This window comes from Achroia grisella, unplaced genomic scaffold (genome assembly GCF_030625045.1).
Source record: "Achroia grisella isolate CSIRO2021 unplaced genomic scaffold, CSIRO_AGI_Agris_v1 utg2727, whole genome shotgun sequence".
Lineage (NCBI taxonomy): Eukaryota > Metazoa > Arthropoda > Insecta > Lepidoptera > Pyralidae > Achroia > Achroia grisella.
In genome coordinates, this window is record NW_026712762.1 from 402,573 (window position 1) to 425,710 (window position 23,138).

The window sequence follows — 23,138 nt, forward strand, 5'->3', positions numbered from 1 at the left end:
CGTTCATCGTTCATCGTTCATCGTTCATCGTTCATCGTTCATCGTTCATCGTTCATCGTTCATCGTTCACCGTTCACCGTTCACCGTTCACCGTTCACCGTTCACCGTTCACCGTTCACCGTTCACCGTTCACCGTTCACCGTTCACCGTTCATCATTCATCATTCATCATTCATCATTCATCATTCATTCATAATTCATCATTAATTCATCATTCATCATTCATTCATCATTCAGTATTCATCATTCATCATTCATCATTCATCATTCATCATTCATTCATCATCAATTATTCTTCATTCTTCATTCATCATTCATTCATAATTCATGTATGATGAATGAATGACATAAATTTTACCTCTGGAGGTAAAATTTACCCAAAAGCTGGTACGTAAGTCTCTTTTCTCCCTTGACATCCACAAGTCGAGTGGGCCTGACGGTATTCCTGCTATTGTGCTCAGGACGTATGCACCTGAGTTGGCTCCGGTACTAACGCCTCTTTTCCGGTACTGCTACTCTACAGGTGTAGTCCCGAAACTTTGGAAGACGGCTTTGGTTCATGCGATCCCTAAGAAGGGAGATCGCTCAGATCCAGCTAACTATAGGCCCATAGCCATCATTTATTCTTCTTATTCTATTTATTATTCTTTTGAATCAAAGACAATGGAGTCGATTGTCAACCGTCAACTCCTACGATACCTAGAAGTGAACCAGTTGATTTCTGATCGTCAGTATGGCTTTCGCCAGGGTCGCTCAGCTGGTGATCTTCTAGTGTATTTGACACATCGATGGGCAGAGGCTATTGAGAGTAAGGGGGAGGCCCTATCTGTTATATTGCATCTCTATGCATTTTCTACCGCATATATCACGGGGAGTGTTCTGAGGAATTGTTCGGATTCGCACAACCACATTATGGAATCACCTTATAGCAATGGTATTTCCGAACCGATACGATATTGAAACCTTCAAGAAAAGAGCTTATTCCTTTTTAAAAGGCCGACAACGTACTTGCAATTCCCCTGGTGTTGCGGGTGCTCATGGGCGGCGGTAATCACTTACCATCAGGTGAGCCGCATGCTCGTTTGTCCCCTGTGTTATAAAAAAAAATATAAAAATTCATAAAAATCGGTCAAGCCGCTCCGGAGGAGTATGGTACAATATATAAAATTCAAAAATGGTATAATATAGTATAATATATATAATATATAAAATATATAAAATATTAAAAGAAGAATGAATGAGAATGAAGAATGAATGGTAATTTAGAATGAATGGGACCGAAGAACGAATGGGAATGAAGAATGAATGGGAACGAAGAATGAATAACAACATTGAGAATGAGGAATTATAATGATAATGAAGACTAAAGAATGAAGAATGAATATTCATCAATGAATATATGAATTATATATATGAAATTGTATTGATGAATATTTATTATTCAATATCAATATTCATTCTTCATTTTCAGTCATATTTGATTCTCAATCATTCACCATTCATTATTCATTCATTCTTCATTAATCATTCATTCATCATTCATTCATCATTCATTCATCATTCATTCATCATTCATTCATCATTCATTCATCATTCATTCATCATTCATTCATCATTCATTCATCAATCATTCATCATTCATTCATCATTCATTCATTCATCATTCATCATTCATTCATCATTCATCATCATTCATTCATCATTCATTCATCATTCATTCATCATTCATCATTCATTCATCATTCATCATTCATTCATCATTCATCATTCATTCATCATTCATTCATTCATCATTCATTCATCATTCATTCATTCATCATTCATTCATCATTCATTCATCATTCATTCATCATTCATTCATCATTCATCACTCATCATTCATCATTCATCATTCATCATTCATCATTCATCATTCATTCATCATTCATCATTCATCATTCATTCATCATTCATTCATCATTCATTCATCATTCAGTATTCATCATTCATTCATCATCAATTATTCTTCATTCTTCATTCATCATTCATTCATAATTCAAGTATGATGAATGAATGACATAAATTTTACCTCTTAAAATTTACCCAAAAGCTGGTACGTAAGTCTCTTTTCTCCCTTGACATCCACAAGTCGAGTGGGCCTGACGGTATTCCTGCTATTGTGCTCAGGACGTATGCACCTGAGTTGGCTCCGGTACTAACGCCTCTTTTCCGGTACTGCTACTCTACAGGTGTAGTCCCGAAACTTTGGAAGACGGCTTTGGTTCATGCGATCCCTAAGAAGGGAGATCGCTCAGATCCAGCTAACTATAGGCCCATAGCCATCATTTATTCTTCTTATTCTATTTATTATTCTTTTGAATCAAAGACAATGGAGTCGATTGTCAACCGTCAACTCCTACGATACCTAGAAGTGAACCAGTTGATTTCTGATCGTCAGTATGGCTTTCGCCAGGGTCGCTCAGCTGGTGATCTTCTAGTGTATTTGACACATCGATGGGCAGAGGCTATTGAGAGTAAGGGGGAGGCCCTATCTGTTATATTGCATCTCTATGCATTTTCTACCGCATATATCACGGGGAGTGTTCTGAGGAATTGTTCGGATTCGCGCAACCACATTATGGAATCACCTTATAGCAATGGTATTTCCGAACCGATACGATATTGAAACCTTCAAGAAAAGAGCTTATTCCTTTTTAAAAGGCCGACAACGTACTTGCAATTCCCCTGGTGTTGCGGGTGCTCATGGGCGGCGGTAATCACTTACCATCAGGTGAGCCGCATGCTCGTTTGTCCCCTGTGTTATAAAAAAAAAAAAAAATATATAAAAATTCATAAAAATCGGTCAAGCCGCTCCGGAGGAGTATGGTACAATATATAAAATTCAAAAATGGTATAATATAGTATAATATATATAATATATAATAATATATAAATGATATATATGAAAATTAAGAATGAATGATATTTGAATTAGAATGAATGAGAATGAAGAATGAATGGGAATTTAGAATGAATGGGAACGAAGAACGAATGGGAATGAAGAATGAATGGGAACGAAGAATGAATGATAAATGAACGAAGAATGAATAACAACATTGAGAATGAGGAATTATAATGATAATGAAGACTAAAGAATGAAGAATGAATATTCATCAATGAATATTCATTATTCAATATCAATATTCATTCTTCATTTTCAGTCATATTTGATTCTCAATCATTCACCATTCATTATCCATTCATTCATCATTCATTCACCATTCATCATCCTTCATTCATCATTCATTCATCATGCATTCATCATTCATTCATCATTCATTCACCATTCATTCATCATTCATTCATCATTCATTCATCATTCATTCATCATTCATTCATCATTCATTCATCATTCATTCATCATTCATTCATCATTCATTCATCATTCATTCATCATTCATTCATCATTCATTCATCATTCATTCATCATTCATTCATCATTCATTCATCATTCATTCATCATTCATTCATCATTCATTCATCATTCATCATCATTCATTCATCATTCATTCATCATTCATTCATCATTCATTCATCATTCATTCATAATTCATTCATCATTCATTCATCATTCATTCATCATTCATTCATAATTCATTCATCATTCATTCATCATTCATTCATCATTCATTCATCATTCATTCATCATTCATTCATCATTCATTCATCGTTCATTCATCATTCATTCATTCATCGTTCATTCATATGATGTATGAACATGAACATGAACATGAATGTTGATAGTAGTGCTGAATATTTTTTTCTAAATATTGACTGGTAACTCAACCGCTTTTGATGTGGGAGCCACAGCAAAAGAGGTTAGTCTATCAAGGAAAGAGAACACGCCTATAGCCATCTCTAACATCGCGTGCTTAGGTCTATGGTCTATGTATGTAAAAATTGATTATTTATTTATTTTCTAAAGTTAGTGTAACATGTTAAGTTTATATATGTTAACACATTTTTACATTTTAATTTTTTTATATACTTATAAATCTTTTTGTTTATTAACATTTGTTTCTATTATAACTAAAAGGCACTGAATATTTTTCTTTCGGTCTTTCTTTCGAATATACAGACGGAAATACTTTATAAACTTATAATCTTACTAATATTATAAACGCAATAATATTAGTGTGTGACTCTACAAAAACTACTAAACGTACTTTGATAATCTTTACAGTAATATAACTTATAGGCGGTAAACTTCACGCAGGTGAAACCGCGAGGGCAGCTAGTATTAAAATGAATTGAATACATTGCCAAGCTTCTAATGACCTTCTATAGGATATCCAGTATATTATTAAATTAATTGTCTTATTATATGTAGCGGAGACCCTCGCTGGCCCTTATTGGAAATCGATACACTTGGTGAAGTGAGTCGCTGGGGGATTTGAAAGTGTCGCAATCAAAAGCAAGAACTAGCAAGTAATGTACTGAATGGCGAATTTAACCCTAATAATTTCCTGCCGGTCTATCTGTTCTGTATTCTGAACCTCCTTAGTCTAAGCAGGTTGTATCACAGGCTTGCTTACTGAAGCAAAGGGCAAATACTGGCCACAAATGGTAAAACTGGCCACAAACAAATACATTTGGCCACTTAAATTTCGAATTTAGAATAAAATAACAATTGAAAATAAGAACTGGAATAACAAGGACGCTCGGTATGTTTAACAATAATAATAATCTTAGGACAATTCACACAGGGCCATCTAGATACAAGTTAAGCTAGCTAAAGCTTGTGTTATTGGTACTAGTAACTGATACGAATACATAGATATATTTTTTTCGTAAATACAGAAATATTATACATAGAAAATACCCAGACCGATACAACAATCATACTCATGAATACAAACGTTTGTACCGTGCGTGGAATCGAACCCGCGACCATCGGAAGTAAGGCGGTGAAACTATATAAAACAAGATTTTTTTTTTTCCTTTTAAATTTAGGGACTTTTGTACCATCTAAGTACATGTCAGTCCCATTGCACCCTAAAACCAATCACTCCATTACCTCACCGTAAACAAATTGCCATAGCCGCACCGCCCGAAGGATCGGTTAAAACAGTTTGTATGGCACCAACATCTAATACAAGAAAATTATTGATTTAATTCTTATAATAATTGTTCAACTATACAGTACTACACATCGGGACATTCCTGAGCAAAGTAACAGCAAACTTACTCAAGTCTGGAGTTACATTCCTTATTTGGGGTGTTCGGAGTGTGGAAGACGTTCTTCCATATCGAAATCACTGCTTCCTTTTATATTAATTGTTTTCTTTTCAATAAATACAGTATATATATTACTTTATAAGGATTCGTATTCCAACACTGCCCTTGAAACGACATTGGATCGTGGTGTTTAATAATCGTTTATTCTCTTGAATTGTACGATTATATCTATATATTTATCACTAGTAGTTTAATTAAACTTTATTTTTGTTGAAACAAATCATATTTCTAAAATAAAAGTAGCCTATGTTACTTCTGCCAATATTAGCTATGTGCTAGTGAAAATCCCGTAAAAATTGGTTCAGCCATTTCAGAGATTAACAGGAATAAACAAACAGATGAAAAGGTTTAAATTTAAATTAGTGATCTCACCTATTTCAGCTGCCAAGCAGCTTCCTTTGTTTGTAAGCTGTTTTTAGGTTGTAGAGTGCAGAATAGGCAGTGTAATTACAGGTAGTGTAAGAGGCATGATATTTAGTCCTCTTGAATGACAACGAGATATTATGTGCGTCACATGATAATGTAATAATATCCTTACAATCAAATTGTATGCTATTTCATTTTAAACAAAAAACAGTGATTCGGTTTTAGGAGTATTGGCTACCATTTGGCCTGATATTGGTTACCTGTCTTTTGACCTGGTCCTTTATTGATCCTGTTTCATAAGTATTGGCTACCTATCTTTTGGCCTGGCCCTTTATTAATCCTATTTCATAAGTATTGGCTACCTGTCTTTTGCCCTGGCCCTTTATTAATCCTATTTCATAAGTATTGGCTACCTGTGTTTTGGCCTGGCCCTTTATTAATCCTGTATATAGCGTGATTTGATCGATAGTATTAATCGATGATCGTTAACGATTCGTGTCGAAATCCAGTCGATTTCATATCCGCTCGCGGCGCGCCGAAGGCCGTCGAATTATTCGCGCTCGTAACTTTTACTGTCCTATTTATTGAAGTTCCATCATTTTTATTCATCTCATGTCTGAATATTATTAATAATATAATTAGTTTCAATATTGTTACACCTCTACCAGACGTAACTCTCATAACTTTAAGTTAAAGTTTATCTTAGGATGGAGAGATGTGACCGCTTTTTAGCGATATGGTTATCCGTTGTTACCTCTTTGGGAATTGTTAAGGGTTATTATTATATCACAGCTTTAAAACTGAAAAAAAGTTTTATAAACTGCTTGTGGCGAAAGACGCCGATTTCTTATAGTGAGATGTCAGCTAAAAATGGTAAGACAGATATTCTCACGCAGACAAGTTTTTGTATACAACCTTTCTCTAGTAAAATCAAGTTTCTCGAGACACTACAACATGGGGGTTTTTTAAGAAGGGTATGTTAAGGTTTCTTAAGGGTCGGTAACGCGTATGTGACACCCCTGGTGTTTCAGGCGTCCATAGGCTACGGTAACCGTTTACCATCAGATGGGACGTATGCTTGTTTGCCACCTACGTGGTATAAAAAAAAACAACTTTATAAAGGTTGATAAATTTATGCTACAGGTAATGTTGTATTAATTATTTCCACACTCTGTGTGAAGGAGTACGCAATATGTCAGCTGTCCTTTTTGTTCCCATGATGACATGAGAGGCCACATAAATATATTCATGAGTGAATCTAAAAGCGTTTCATATTTATTTTTTTCTTTCAAGATAGATCTTTTTCGGATATATAACGTAAACACCTTTCCTTGAAGTGTAATCTTTTATCCCAAATTTCAATACTATTTAAAAATCCTTCGAATCTACTTTCATTTTTGATTTGTATATATATTGGTATATGATATGTATTTATATATATATATATATATTTCGGATTATTTCATAATGTACCGCCCACATGAATCTCCTAGGTGTTAAGATGTGCACCTTTAAATGTAATTAAAGTTTAATAAATAAATAAATAAATAAATAAATTTCTCCTTAGAAGTGAAAGTAAGCTAAAATATCAAAAGGTTTCTACATCAATTTATATTTATAAAATATTCATCCAAACTAGCTACGCTGGGCGTAGCTACACAGTAGGTTTCACCCGTATAACATTTGTAGCCTGTGTTATTTTGATGTAAAGTTTTAAGAAAATCCGTTCATAAGTTTTAGATTTTTTTGGGAAAGGTTGGAGAATTTGGGATGCAGTTTTTATAGAATGCGTAATAAATATGAATACAAAAGCTAAAGAAGAAAATATCAGAAGAAAATAACCATGAGAGGGTTGAGTAATTAATTTAGTAAGATTAGGTTTTATATTAGTTTTGATGTTCAGGTATGCTAGTACAAGTTACAATTTGCCGGATTTATTTGATATTACGTCCTTTACAACAATTTGTTATCCCCACATTTTTATCCCCACAGCGCGCCATCTAGTCCCATGGTAAGCAGAGCTTGTGTGAGCAGAACTGAAATTGTTATTTTAGTAAAGAATGCACCCAGATCAAAATATCATCTATCCTCCTGAAAACAAGTGTTTGCGTCTAGCGAAGAATCGAACTCGCCGACCGTCGGAAATAAAGGGATGTGCTAAAGAACTACACCACCGAGCTCTTTCAAATTAGTTTAGCAGAGTATATGTTTAGTGTACACGCAATGTTTGATGTAAATTTCTTGAAGTAAAGCCAAACGCATGGTAAAGATACTATAATAGTACGCTAATAGTATATAAACACGAACTCCAATACTTCTGTGAACTGAACGTGATTGGTGACCCTGAACGTTCACCATGAACTCTTGTTTCCATCCAACATGGGTTCATTATTCGCCCCTGCCGTTTCTATTCTGGTAATATTTAAGTGTTCTATTGCCTGCTCAAGATTTGTAATCTCGTTGTGATGGAAGGACTGTGTTAAACTGGGTTAAAAATGAGATACGCTCCTAGGTGAGCTAAAATTGGTATATTCAGCTAGAAGAGCAAAAACGAAAAGACCAGAAATGTAATAATAATAATCTCAGAACAATTCACACAACGCCATTTAGAGTTTGTGTTATGGGTACTAGGTAACTGATGCAAATACATAGATTTTTTTTTGTAAATACATACATATTATACATAGAAAACACGCAGACCGATACAAACAATCATACTCATGAATACAAATGTTTGTGCCGTGCGAGGAATCGAACCCGCGACCATCGACCAGCGGTATGCTAAACCACTAAACCACCCAGGTCGTCAAGAAATATGGCATTAGAAAACAATCTATACATCTATTACATATAAATAAAATTATAGTTTTCCCGAGATAGAGTTTCCTGTTAAGCTGCTTGGTACGAGCTGGGATTTGGTTGAAGGGTGAAATTGGCTGTACGGTGGTCTAACACCTCAGCCACCCGGGGGGGGGGGGGGGGGGGTAAGGGGATTGTTAGTAATGTGGGCTAACGACCACATTACTAGCAAAGCACCATATCAGGTTGACCTCCACGCGGTTCCCCCTGGAAACCATCGTTATAAATACTTGGTGAATTTGTCACGATGGGCTAACTGACCTGACCTCATGTGCATCTTATTATCTTTCACTGGTGCCCCGCCAGCATAAACCGTTAGCGCAGGCCATTTATCCATTATCGTGCATAAAAAAAAACACCTTAGTCATTAATCATTATTCTATGGGCGGTACATAATGACGTAATGAAACTATAAATTCTCGTTGTAGATTTTGTGCAGATTTTTGTGTGGGTCACCTATATATCACCTATTTTAGCTAGCTGCTTACCAAATAACTAGCTTTGCAAGACGTGTTTTTCGTTGATCGGTGAGGTACAGCAGTGAAATTACAGGGTGTGACAGATTTTAGTTCTCCACAATGCCAGCGTATGAGTGTACGTCACGTCATTCACGCGTTGACTTGGACGTGACAAGAACGTGGTATTGATCATTGCAGTTTGCAGTTCTTGTTAAAAAATTTGCCTGTTTAAAATGGAATTTGCAACTGCGTTCTACATTCGCTCAAGCTGTGATCTTAGTTACTTTTGTTTTTATAGAAAAACTTAAAATGCATAGCACTGACAATGTTATCTACACTAATAATGAGTGCGTAGCGATTTCTATGTTGATTATCGCATGGCTCTTACTTGTTATACTGTAAGTATTATATAAAAAAAAACATCTATTCAAAAGAGCAACACACAAGTTTCTTGCTCATTCTTCTTGTGATGAATCTGCATTCCGAATGAGTGGTAGAATCAAAATATGACTATTCAAAAGTGCTTGTAATGAGTTTATTTGAATAAAGACTATTTCTATTTCTATTTCTAATAGAATAGATAAGGTGATAGAACTTGCGTTATCTATTCAACTCGACAAGTGTGTATACAAAAGCATCCTGGAAATGTACGTCAAGTAGCAGCTTTGTATTGCATCTGTACAGGGGCTATTGTTGAGTCGTTGTGTATAGTGTTGGATAGCCTATTTATCAAGGAGGTATATAGGCTATATAATATCACGCTACGACCAATAGGAGCGGCGCAGCAATGAACATTTTTGCAATGACGGGGAAAATGTGGCGCTTACGAAATCATGCAGCACAGTTAGTAATAAAGGAAATAGGTACATCATTAAATTGTTAACCGAGTTTTAATACAAATAATTTCATGTTAAATACCTATCTCGACAATTCAAGTGAATTACCGAAGTAACGACCTCTTGTTGCCAAAAATTATGTGAGATGGTGAACGATGAGGTCTGGTTCTGCAGTGCTTTCGTTCGAGGCCTTAATAAAAAAAAAGAGGACGTGGTAAGAGAATGCGAAATGTCCTCTGCTGATCGGATCTGGCGGAGTAGACTAGTAAGACTAGTAAGACCCAGAAGGGGTGCGATTCATCCCTCCCTCTGCTAGGGTCAGAGGCGGTAGCTACTAGCTGTATAGACGGACCGGAGCCCGCGGAAGACTTTGCGCATTCCGTAACCCCAACAAAAGGTGAAGGTAAAGAACACTAGTAGTTTTTAGCCGGTAAAAGTCCGTCTGTGTGTGTTTACTTCGCCCGGGGTTGCCGTGGGTATCCATGAAGATTTTCCCCAAGAAGAAAAAGCCACTTGGTCACGAGCTGACTGGCAGCATAAAATTATTAGTTTTAAGATTCGGTTATAAATATATAATGTGTATAGCTGTCCCGGGAAACGTTAATCAAAACTGTTATAATATATTTAAATAATAAATATGACAATATATATATTTGCTCTGAAGTTCCCTTCAATCTCTACAATATTATGTTTTTTAAAATTTAGTTTTTTACATTTTGGTGTCAAAATACTTTTATTTACTTTTTATATGGATTTATGCACACTAAGGAACATCCTATACAGCTATATTGGTATTCTAAACTCTTATTATTTTTATTTATCAATATATAAATCGTAAGTTAACAGCAAATATATATGAATACTAGCTGTCCCGGCAAACGTTGTTTTGCCTTAAAATAAAAAAAAAAAATAGGGGTGGACTACCCCTAACATTTAGGGGGAAGAAAAATAGATGTTGGCCGATTCTCAGACCTACTCAATACGCTCACAAAATTTCATGAGAATCGGTCAAGCCGTTTCGGAGGAGTATGGGAACGAAAACTGTGACACGAGAATTTTATATATAAGATTAAACATATAAGTTTAATAATAAATATGTACATATTATTATAGTGTTACAAAATGTAACTACAAAGTGTTTGCAACGATTTAACGTAAACATTTACCTCTCGCTGTGTATCGTTTATGAGCAATAATGTGATCTTACCGACCTCTCGCATCTATTTCTAGTTGACACATTAACTAGCTGTTTACGGTTGACATTCTGTGTGTTATGATATTAACTAGGATATTGGAAATATATTGTATTTATATTTATAGAATCAGTATATCATCATCAATCAGAATCATACCATCAGTGTAATACCGTACCATCAGTGTATATACCATACCATCTTTATATATAAAAATTACGTGTAACATTGTTTGTCCGCGATGGATTCCTAAACAATTGTAAATTTGATTTGCACATTGTGTGCAATTTGATCCAACTTGAAAGATTGTTTTATTCAAAAACCAACATGGTTGCGAGGGTGCTGCTCCTCAACCCACTCTCGAAACCGCAGCTGACTTCCACTAGGCTTCATAATACAACTTTCTTAACCATCTTACAAGTCTTCGACCGATAGGAAATAATTGAAGACAACAGCATCTGGCTCCAGGACTAAATTAACTGATTACAAATAAAGGTTTCTTTAGACGGATTGTAGCATCTGGCTCCAGGACTAAATTAACTGATTACAAATAATGGTTTCTTTAGACGGATTGTAGCATCTGGCTCCAGGACTAAATTAACTGATTACAAATAATGGTTTCTTTAGACGGATTGTAGCATCTGGCTCCAGGACTAAATTAACTGATTACAAGTAATGGTTTATTTAGACGGATTGTAGCATCTGGCTCCAGGACTAAATTAACTGATTACAAATAATGGTTTCTTTAGTCGGATTGTAGCATCTGGCTCCAGGACTAAATTAACTGATTACAAGTAATGGTTTATTTAGACGGATTGTAGCATCTGGCTCCAGGACTAAATTAACTGATTACAAATAATGGTTTCTTTAGACGGATTGTAGCATCTGGCTCCAGGACTAAATTAACTGATTACAAATAATGGTTTCTTTAGTCGGATTGTAGCATCTGGCTCCAGGACTAAATTAAGTGATTACAAGTAATGGTTTCTTTAGACGGATTGTAGCATCTGGCTCCAGGACTAAATTAACTGATTACAAATAATGGTTTCTTTAGACGGATTGTAGCATCTGGCTCCAGGACTAAATTAACTGATTACAAATAATGGTTTCTTTAGTCGGATTGTAGCATCTGGCTCCAGGACTAAATTAACTGATAACAAATAATCGTTTCTTTAGACGGATTGTAGCATCTGGCTCCAGGACTAAATTAACTGATTACAAATAATGGTTTCTTTAGACGGATTGTTAGTATTGTGGACTAATAACCCTATTGCTAAGAATGTAACATGTCAGGTTGACCTCCACGTGGTTCCTCCTGGAAACTATCATGAGGAATTCATGGTGAATTTACCATAACGGGCTATCTGATCTGACTGTAACATGTCAGGTTGACCTCCACGTGGTTCCTCCTGGAAACTATCGTGAGAAATTCATGGTGAATTTACCATAATGGGCTATCTGATTTGACTGTAACATGTCAGGTTGACCTCCACGTGGTTCCTCCTGGAAACTATCATGAGAAATTCATGGTGAATTTACCATAATGGGCTATCTGATCTGACTGTAACATGTCAGGTTGACCTCCACGTGGTTCCTCCTGGAAACTATCATGAGGAATTCATGGTGAATTTACCATAACGGGCTATCTGATCTGACTGTAACATGTCAGGTTGACCTCCACGTGGTTCCTCCTGGAAACTATCGTGAGAAATTCATGGTGAATTTACCATAATGGGCTATCTGATCTGACCTCATTTTATCATCGTTCACTAGTGTCCAGTGTAAACCGTTGGCTTGTGCACGATTCGATTATAATCCATAAAAAATGGTTTCATTGCAGGCGTACGAGAGGCGGTTCCCGAGCTGCCCCCAGATCCCGGTGGTGATGGAGTGCGTCATCACGGACGACAGCTGGTCTTCTGACAGCTCGCAGCGGCACACCACCAGGCGCTGTCAATTGAACGTCGAAGCGCCATATTTATTGAAAAAGGTAGGATACATATATTGGTAATAATAGTTCATGCACGGGATTTCCACTTAATGTTAGACTTAGACATCTATAAAGAACATTAAGTAAAAAAAAACTGGCTATTAAAAAGAAAATCTGCTGAGGTTCTCATTTCTTCTCATTTCTATCTTTCATTAGTTCTCATTTGAATTCTTCTTCTGAATTTGTATACTGAATTGGACGGTAGGGAAATATTATAAATACAAAAACATTCATAAGTGGTTAAAAGTTACTTTTTTTTATTAAAATTAATAACATTTATATAATAAAAGTAGCTTAAGATATTTTTTATTGCCTATCTGTGAGAGAAGTTCCCGTAAAAATCCAGCCGTTTCACAGATTAGCAAGAACAAACGGACAGACAGACTATTATTTTTAAATTATTATCTAAATATATATAACTCAAACGTGACTGACTGACATAGTGATCTATCAACGCACAGCCCAAACCACTGTGGATCGGGCTGAAATTTGGCATGCAGGTAGATGTTATGACGTAGGCATCCGCTAAGAAAGGATTTTGATAAATTCCACCCTTAAGGGGATAAATTAACGCGAGCGAAGCCGCGGCCAAAAGCAAATTTTTTTATAAAGTACAAATATATTTAGTAAAATACATTTGTACGGTACGGTATGGAAATCCTTTAACTGTGTTATATACATTTTGTTGCAGATGATTGGAGTAGACTACGTCTACTTCATACAGAAGAACCACCTGGACTTGAAGAACAGGGTTCTGGAGATCGAGGCTACCAATGAGACATTCTCCACTAGAGTGGGGGTCGTTGAGAAGTGTCGGTACTATGTGAGTATTTGTTATTTTGTTATGAATCGAAAGAAAAACAGTTTTCTCACATATTTCTGACTGTTTTTTTCAAACCACGGCAGTTTTCAAAATACGCAAATAGCGACCCGCCCCGGTTTTATACGAGTATGTAATTATACTACACACAATCTTAAAGATTTATACAACTAAACCTTCCTTAGAAATCAATCTATTAATGGATGAAAACAGCATGACAACATGTCTAGTAGTTTATGAGATTAACGCGAATATATATAGAAACACGGTGTTTGTAATATTTATTGATATTTTACGTCGGAAGTGCTTAATTCAATGGTTATAACAAATTGAGATGCACCTATGCAGCGTGTTCGATGCAGCCAAGTTATTGTTCTGGATGGTATCATATTAGATTAAGTTTTTTAGTTTATTTTTGTTATTTAGTATTTATGGGCCGGACAATGGGCCGGCGACGGATTTGCAACTGAAATGAGAATTTAGTATGGATAAGATAAAGAATGAATACATTAGAGGAAGTATGGAGTGGCGCCGGTGTGGGATGAAGAGGAAGAGTAATCGTCATGGTATGGACATGTAATGCGTAGGAACGAGGATAATTGTTACAAATGTGGTTATAAGGGCAGAGGAACAAGAAATAACAAAGGAAAAAAAAATCAATGGAAAAAAAATTGGACCCCAAATAAAAAAACCTATGTCACATTATGTGCACAAAAATCCCAAAAAAAAAAAATTAAGTGAAAAAAAAAAATCCTATGCAGCGTGGTTTTCAGGCAGCCCCCATCTCATTAAAAAAAACTAAGATGCGGGTTGTTTACTATATACACATACATGTAAATTTATTACATTTAAAAAAACAAAAAAAATATATTAAATAAGATCTAGGATACACAAATATAAATATATTTAAAATGAATTACAATATTCAATGCTCATAAATACTCAATTACAATAACAGTATCAAAAGGAAAAAAAAATTACAAATATAAAAAGAAAAACCAATCAGTGTCACCGCTCATAATCACAGTATGTGATAATATATACGAGTACAAGCCCATACGCACACATGTACTTATTATTGGTAGTATAATAATATATACTGCCAACTACAGAAGGCTGTAGTTCTAAATACATGCCGGATTGTTAGAAAGTTTCTACAGATAGATTAGGCCTACATTTGTATATCCACCTGATATAGAACATTGTTATGTACTTGGCTTAGGCCCGTACATACCAAGATTACCGGCGAAAGTCGAGAAAAAATAATAATAATAATAATAATAATAAGAGGGGAGATGAGAATTTTTGGGAAAAAAAAAAAAATAATAATAATAATAAATCTCAGACGGTTGGGATTCCGGGGCGGCTCACTCCCGGGAAAGATGCAGAAAGCGGTGCTGTTAGATTCTGCCCGCATTGTACGCCGGTTTCTCTCCCTGGGGCCCTGAACCCCGGCCGACTGAGCTTTTGCCGGGGGTGTGTTGCCATCTCCTCTCCTTAAGAGGGGAGATGAGAATTTTTGGAAAAAAAAAAAAAATAATAATAATAATCTCAGGACAATTCACACAGAGCCATCTAGACCCAAGTTAAGCTAGCTAGAGCTTGTGTTATGGGTACTAGATAACTGATACATATACATAGATATTTTTTTTTTGTAAATACGTGCATATTATACATAGAAAACACCCAGACCGATACAAACAATCATACTCATGAACAAAAATGTTTGTGCCGTGCGAGGAATCGAACCCGCGACCATCGGTCGTAAAGCGGTGTGCTTGACCGCTAGACCACCGAGGTCGTCAGTATTAGACTATGATATCCGTATATTATGTTAAGATTCAGTTTCTCAATAAATTAAAATTTATTTTTCCAGTAAAACTCTTTAAATTTACATTTGAAAGTAAATTGCGACATTTTAAGACAAAGTGCTGGGGGGGGGGGGGGGGACATTCTAGATTTTTGCTGCAGAGAAATATGTATTAAAATAAATTTAACAAAAGTTGAGATGTACCGCAAAGGTGAATAGGCAACCAACTCAGATTCTGGTGAATTGGTCTCGTTGATCTAACTGACCTGCCTTCATGCTCATCCTTTCACTGGTGCCCCGCCAGGGTATTCCTGTCGGCCTCCACTGGTGCCCCACCAGGGTAAACCTTTAGCGCAGACTAGTGCACCATTCCTTTCATCATTGCCTTGCCTTTATCCCATTATTTGGGGTCGGCGCAGTATGTCATCTTCCACTGCTCTCTATCGGTCGTCATATCTAAACATACTCTTCTTTTATTCATATCATCTTTCACACAATCCATCCATCTTTTCTTAGGGCGTCCCCTCCCTTTACATCCATCCACATATCATTATTAAAAAAAAACCCAATATGTCCTCGTGTGCTCAATTTCTAGAATATGATTGAATAATTTGTAAACGCATTAAAACTCGATTATAGTTATAAAATTCGGTTTGAAATCAAGCACATCTCCGAGAAAATAGTCAGAATTTAAACCCGATAGAAAATCTCTGGTATATTGTTAAAAAAACAGTCTTAAACAAACGTAACACCAGTCAAAACGAACTATATGAAGCATTTGTTGAAGCATGGAATTCTATACCTGTAGAAAAATGTATGAAATAGATTGAATCTATGCCACGTCGTTGCAGTGCTGTTATTAAAAATAAGGGATATGCCACTAAATGTTATTTATAGCTATTGGTAGGCTGTGGTTAGTAGCTATTTCGTAAATAACAATAAAAATTACTAATTGTTGCTGGCAGCTTGTCTATCATTCTTTTTATAAACTTTATATTTTTATATCTAATTTTTTATCCGTCGCTTTTGACTATCTATATTGTTTTGTTACTTCTCGCTGTGAGCCCTTTTGGGAAGAATACACATTTTTACTAATATTTGGATTTTATTAAAATAGTAGTTGTGTTCCCGCTTCAGTAACACTAATAATTAAAAAAATATAGTTTTTTATACTTTTTTGTTGTTGTTTCTAATTAGTTGACCATTATTGCTTATATCTTAGAACTGATTTATATCGTTGCCGGTATTGTAATATTGAAACTACACCTATGTAATAGAATTTATATAGTTTTTATAATAAATTATAAATTGTTGAATATATTGTTGTCCTATTTATTGTTTAATTTCAAAATAAAAATGATTTCAAGCACATCTCCGGGTTTGAGGGTATCATGAATCTGTCTTATTGTATCGACAAAATTTCATTGACTTTAATTAGTAATTTTAGAAATTTTTAATAGTATCCCTATAAGGGTGGCAGGGCCTTTATATAAGGGTGGTGCTTGTTAGGTAAGTGATAGATACGACATTTGAGTATTTACTGTCTAGTTTATTATAATACTAGTTACTCGCCCCCGGCTGCGCCCGAGTGTACATGTATGATATATAAAAGTCGCTGTGGCTGTCTGTCCGTCCCTATGTATGATTAAATCTTTAAAACTACGCAACGGATTCTGAAGCGGTTTTTTTTAATAGATAGTGATTCTAGAGGAAAGTTTATACTAGCTAGTAGATAATAAATAACCCTAGACAATTAATACAGCGCCATCTAGTCCCACGGTAAGTAGTGCTTGGGTGTACCAGACAACTGATATCTATACATATAAATAAAATTGGAGTGTCGGTTTGTGATATTGAAATAACTGTTTTTTACTACATGCATATGGATATAAATACGGTACCAAAATAACATTTTTTACAAATTTGGTCTGTCTGTCTGTTTGTTCCGGCTAATCTCTGAGATGGCTGGGCCGATTTGGACGGGACCTTTATTGGCAGGTAGCTAATGGAATAAGGAGTAACTTAGGCTACTTTTATTTAAGAAAAATAAAGTTAAATTCCACGCCGACGAAGTGCAGCTAGTCATAAATAAAAATGTTTGCACCGTGCGAAGAATCGAACACGCGACCATCGGAAGCAAAGCGGTGTGCTAATCCGCTAGACCACCGAGGCTGTCAAGTTATACATTATACATTGTGTATCATTACATACAAGTGACTATTTGTCATGGTCGTTCTGATTGTACAGCATTATACTTAACCGCTACTTAGTTATAACTTACAATGTTTTTCCTTATCGTGACACGCGTGTGACAATGTTACACGTGTCCAACGCTAGGTCACATTGCTTATTCAGTGACAGATAAACATATTAATATTATAAATGCGAAAATTTGTGAGTATGGATAGATGTTTGTTACTCTTTCACGGAAAAACTACTGAACGGATTTTGATGAAACTTTACAGTAATATAGTTTATACATCAGACAATAACACATAGGATATACACGGGTGTACATGTATTTTATACATATAAACCTTTCTCTTGAATCACTCTATCTATTAAGAAAAACTGCTTCTAAATCCGTTGCGTAGTTTTAAAGATTTAAGCATACATAGGGACGGACAGGCAGCGACAGCGACTTTGTTTTATACTATGTAATGATGCGAAAGTTTGTGAGTATGTATGTTTGTTACTCTTTCACGCAAAAACTACTGAACTAATTTTAATGAAACTTTACAGTAATATAGTTTATATATCAGACAATAACACAGGCTATATTTTATATTGAAATTTAACGCGTGTAAAACCGCGGGCACTGCTAGTATAGTATATGTTTGATTGTCGCTTTATTTTAAGTGTAATTAACTCCAATAGGAAGGTCTCAATTTAGAAAGAAATTCAATAGGAGGAATTAAGGGAAGGAATTAACTCCAATAGGAAGGTCTCAATTTAGAAAGAAATTCAATAGGAGGAATTAAGGGAAGGAATTAACTCCAATAGGAAGGTCTCAATTTAGAAAGAAATTCAATAGGAGGAATTAAGGGAAGGAATTAACTCCAATAGGAAGGTCTCAATTCAGAAACAAATTCAATAGGAGGAATTAAGGGAAGGAATTATCTCCAATAGGAAGGTCTCAATTTAGAAAGAAATTCAATAGGGAGGAATTAAGGGAAGGAATTAACTGCAATAGGAAGGTCTCTATTTAGAAAGAAATTCAATAGGAGGAATTAAGGGAAGGAATTATCTCCAATAGGAAGGTCTCAATTTAGAAAGAAATTCAATAGGGAGGAATTAAGGGAAGGAATTAACTGCAATAGGAAGGTCTCTATTTAGAAAGAAATTCAATAGGAGGAATTAAGGGAAGGAATTAACTCCAATAGGAAGGTCTCAATTTAATTTAAACCGTTTTCTACTACATGCAGATGAATATAAATACGGTACATACACCAAAATAACATTTTTTACAATTTTTGTCTGTTTGTTCCGGCTAATTTCTGAAATAGTTGGACCGATTTTGACGGCACTTTTATTGGCGGGTAGCTGATGCAATAAGGAGCAACTTAGGCTCCTTTTATTTTAGAAAAATAAAGTTAATTTCGAGGACGAAGTCGCGGGTACAGGTAGTATAGAATATATATATTTATTTATTGAACTATAAAGCACATAGTACAAAAAGTAACAGTACATTAGTTAACACCATGCGGTATATATGTATGTATATATGGCCCCGAAAACTTGTAAAACACTGCTATAATAAATTTGTGTCAAATATTACATTACAACTCATTGACGCTAATCCGAATGACGTATTTTAACCACAATAACACCACAAAATCAATATAACATACACATACATACATCCATAGAAATATTATAAATGTTAACATGTGTATGTATGATACATTTTCACGACTATACGGCTTTAATGGATCTTTATGACAGATGTGAAAATAGACTGTATCACGAGAACAAAATTCAAAAATCATTTATTCATGTAGGACATTTTAGCTGCTTATGAACGTTTTACATTATAATTTTTTTTCCCTACCGCCCAGTTCGGTATATCGATCCTATAGAATAGAATAGAAAATCATTTATTCAAATAAACTTAATTTAAGCACTTTTGAATAGTCAACAATTTTTTTTAAATCTACCGCTTCTTCGGAAAGCTGAAAGCATAAGTACGAAACTTGTGTGTTGCTCTATTAAAAAATCCTTGTAAGTTCACATTTTACAAGTCGAAACGTGTGAATGCAAACTACCAACCAGCACTAATTCATTTAGGCTCAAATATAAAAACACAGTGTTCTATATCTTATATATCTTTTATCTTATATATAAAATTCTCGTGTCACAGTTTTCGTTCCCATACTCCTCCGAAACGGCTTGACCGATTCTCATGAAATTTTGTGAGCGTATTGAGTAGGTCTGAGAATCGGCCAACATCTATTTTACATCTCCCTAAATGTTAGGGGTAGTCCACCCCTAAATTTTTGTTTTTATTTTAAGGCAAAACAACGTTTGCCGGGACAGCTAGTAAGCTATATTATTGTTAAAGTTAAGTTTCATAAAAATCCGTTCAGTAGTTTTTGCGGGAAAGAGTAACAAAGATCCATTCTCTATCCATCCGAAATCACAAACTTTCGCGTTTATAATGTTAATAAGATAGGCAATATTTCGTTATTACTCTACCTTTAGTATTTTTTAGTTATTTATGTATTGTGTCGCGGATATCTTTGGCTCAGGTACGGGACGTGACAGTTTTTGATGAGTAGAGATTTTCATCTGCATTAAATGTGTTTCTTTTTAATATATTACAAAAACGTACCGATAAAACTCAATGTTGATAATATTCTAAGAAACATTCATAATAAATTTATTAATGACATATTCAAAATGTAAATTATATATCATATATACCACGTTTTATAGTGACTGACGTTTCATGTCAAGTCACACGGGAATGCTGTCGAACGGGACAAAAATCCTATGTCCTTCTCCTGGCTCTAAACTACCTCCCTACCAATTTTCAGCTAAATCGGTTCAGCCGTTCTTGAGTTATAAGTGGAGTAACTAACACGACTTTCTTTTATATATATGTTAGCAAAGATTAGCCCGAACAAACAGATAGACAGACAAAAATTGTAAAAAAATTTATTTTGATGTATGTACCCTATTTATATTCATATGCATGTAGTAAGAAACGTCTATTTCAATATTACAAACAGACACTCCAAATAAAATTGGAGTGTCTGTTTGTAATATTGAAATAACTGATCTCTGAATCTGTGATCTCTGAAATGGCTGGGCCGATTTTGACGGGATTTTTTTTGGCAGGTAGTTGATCTACTACGGAGAAACTTAGGCTACATTTATTTTAGAAAAATAAACTTAAATTCCATACGGACAAAGTCGCGGGAATAGCTAGTCATCCATAAAAAAAAATACCACTACATGTCGGTTTATTACATTTATTAGCCGGACCAGTGACATAAATTAAATGAATTATACGTTAGTACTTCCCAAGTGGCCATGTTTCCAGTAACACAGTGGAAATAAGCCACTTTTCCGCATCGTAATTCGATACAACAAGAGCCATTCCAAACGCCTGTCACTGATCTCCATTAAGGGAATTAGCTCCCACGCCGTTAATAAAACTGATGATGCTTTTTGCATTCTTTTTGTATTTTTATTTTAACCAACTGCCATATATACTATATCATCATTATCATTACATAGTATAAAACAAAGTCGCTATCGCTGCCTGTCCGTCTCTATGTATGCTTAAATCTTTAAAACTACGCAACGGATTTTAAAGCGGTTTTTTTAATAGATAGAGTGATTCAAGAGGATGGTTTATATATATATATAAAACATATACCCGTGCGAAGCCGGGGCTAGTACCTAGTTTTATATATAAAATTTTCGTGTCACAATGTCATTTACTATATTCCTCCGAAACGGCTTGACCGATTTTTATGAAATTTTATATGCATATTTAGTGGGTCTGAGAATCGGCTACTATTTTCATACTAGGAGTATGAATAAGGGATGTCCATCCCTAACATTTTATTTTATTTTTGGCCAACCCTAAATTTTCTTCTATCATCAACCCCTATTTTTAATAGCAATTTTAATTTATATGGCAAAATAATGTTTGCCGGTTCACCTAGTCATCATCACCTGCTTCTTCGTTATCTCATTTATTTGTGGTCGTCGTAATAAGTTTGTCTCTTCCATTCATCTCTGTTCGCAGTCATCGCGTTATTTACTCCCTTTCTTACCATATCATCTTACACAGTCCATCCATTTAGCATGTCATCATCATCATCATCATCATCGCAGCTCGAAAGATGCCCACTGCTGGACATAGGCCTCCCCCAAAGATCTCCACGACGATCGGTCCTGCGCTGCTCGCATCCAATGCCTTCCAGCAATCTTGACCAGATCGTCGGTCCACCTTGCTGGAGGCCTTCCCACGCTGCGTCTACCGGTCCGTGGTCGCCACTCAAACACTTTACTGCCCCAACGGCCCATCTGTCCTACAAGCTATATGCCCTGCCCATTGCCACTTCAGAGTCGCAATTCTTCGGGCTATGTCGGTCACGCTGGTTCTTCTGCGGATCTCCTCATTTCTGATTCGATCACGCAGAGTAACTCCGAGCATAGCCCTCTCCATTGCCCTCTGAGTGACTCTGAGCTTGTTGATGTAGCCCATAGTTAGCGACCACGTCTCTGTTCCGTAAGTCATCACTGGCAACACACAATCTAGCAGGTAGTATGTATAAAAAAAAAAAGTAATTCAATTGAGTTTCTTGCCAGTTCTTCTCAATTGGATCTATATACCGAAATGGACGGTAGGGAAAAAAATAAAATTATAATGTAAAAATTTGACGTTCATAAGCGGCTAAAATGTCCTACATGAATAAATGATTTTTGAATTTGAATTTGAATTTGAATATATATAATTCTTCTGTACATGTTTGTCATGAAACTCCTTGAAAACGGCTAGACTGATTTTGATGAAATGTAGTTTGAGGTGACATACGATAAAAAGGCCTTATATTGATTATTCATCCCTGAAAGCGTCTATTTTACGTCGTATTAAATTTAATAGTGTATTTATGATTGTCGCAGGTACATCCAGAGAACTCTGAGTGGACGTGCTTCGAACAGAGCGCAACACTCGACGTGAAGAATTTCTTCGGACTGGAGAATACAGTGGAGAAGATTGCGATGAAGCAATACGCGGCGAATATAGCGAAAGGTAACAATTTATTATTTATATTTCACAAAGTTAGGTGATATTTTATGTTCATAATAATATCAGGACAATTCACACAACGCCATCTAGACCCAAGTTAAGCTAGCTAAAGCTTATGTTATGCATTTGTTTTTGTAAATAAATGCATATTATATATAGAAAACATCCAGACCGATACAAACAATCATACTCATCAATACAAATGTTTGTACCGTGCGTGGAATCGAACCCACGGCTATCGGATAGTAAAGCGGTACGCTAAA

The 23,138-nt window shown here is 35.4% G+C and overlaps 1 protein-coding gene across 1 annotated transcript in view; it reads left to right on the top strand.

Moving 5' to 3' along the window:
• Positions 1-22,916, top strand: part of LOC131843059 (protein real-time-like) — a 48,864-nt gene extending 25,948 nt beyond the window's left edge. Inside the window, exons 2-4 of the mRNA XM_059191653.1 lie at positions 12,829-12,978; positions 13,670-13,801; positions 22,749-22,916. Coding sequence (XP_059047636.1) covers positions 12,829-12,978; positions 13,670-13,801; positions 22,749-22,916 — 450 coding nt within the window. The remainder of the gene's footprint in view (positions 1-12,828; positions 12,979-13,669; positions 13,802-22,748) is intronic.
• The last annotated feature ends 222 nt before the right edge of the window (positions 22,917-23,138 follow it).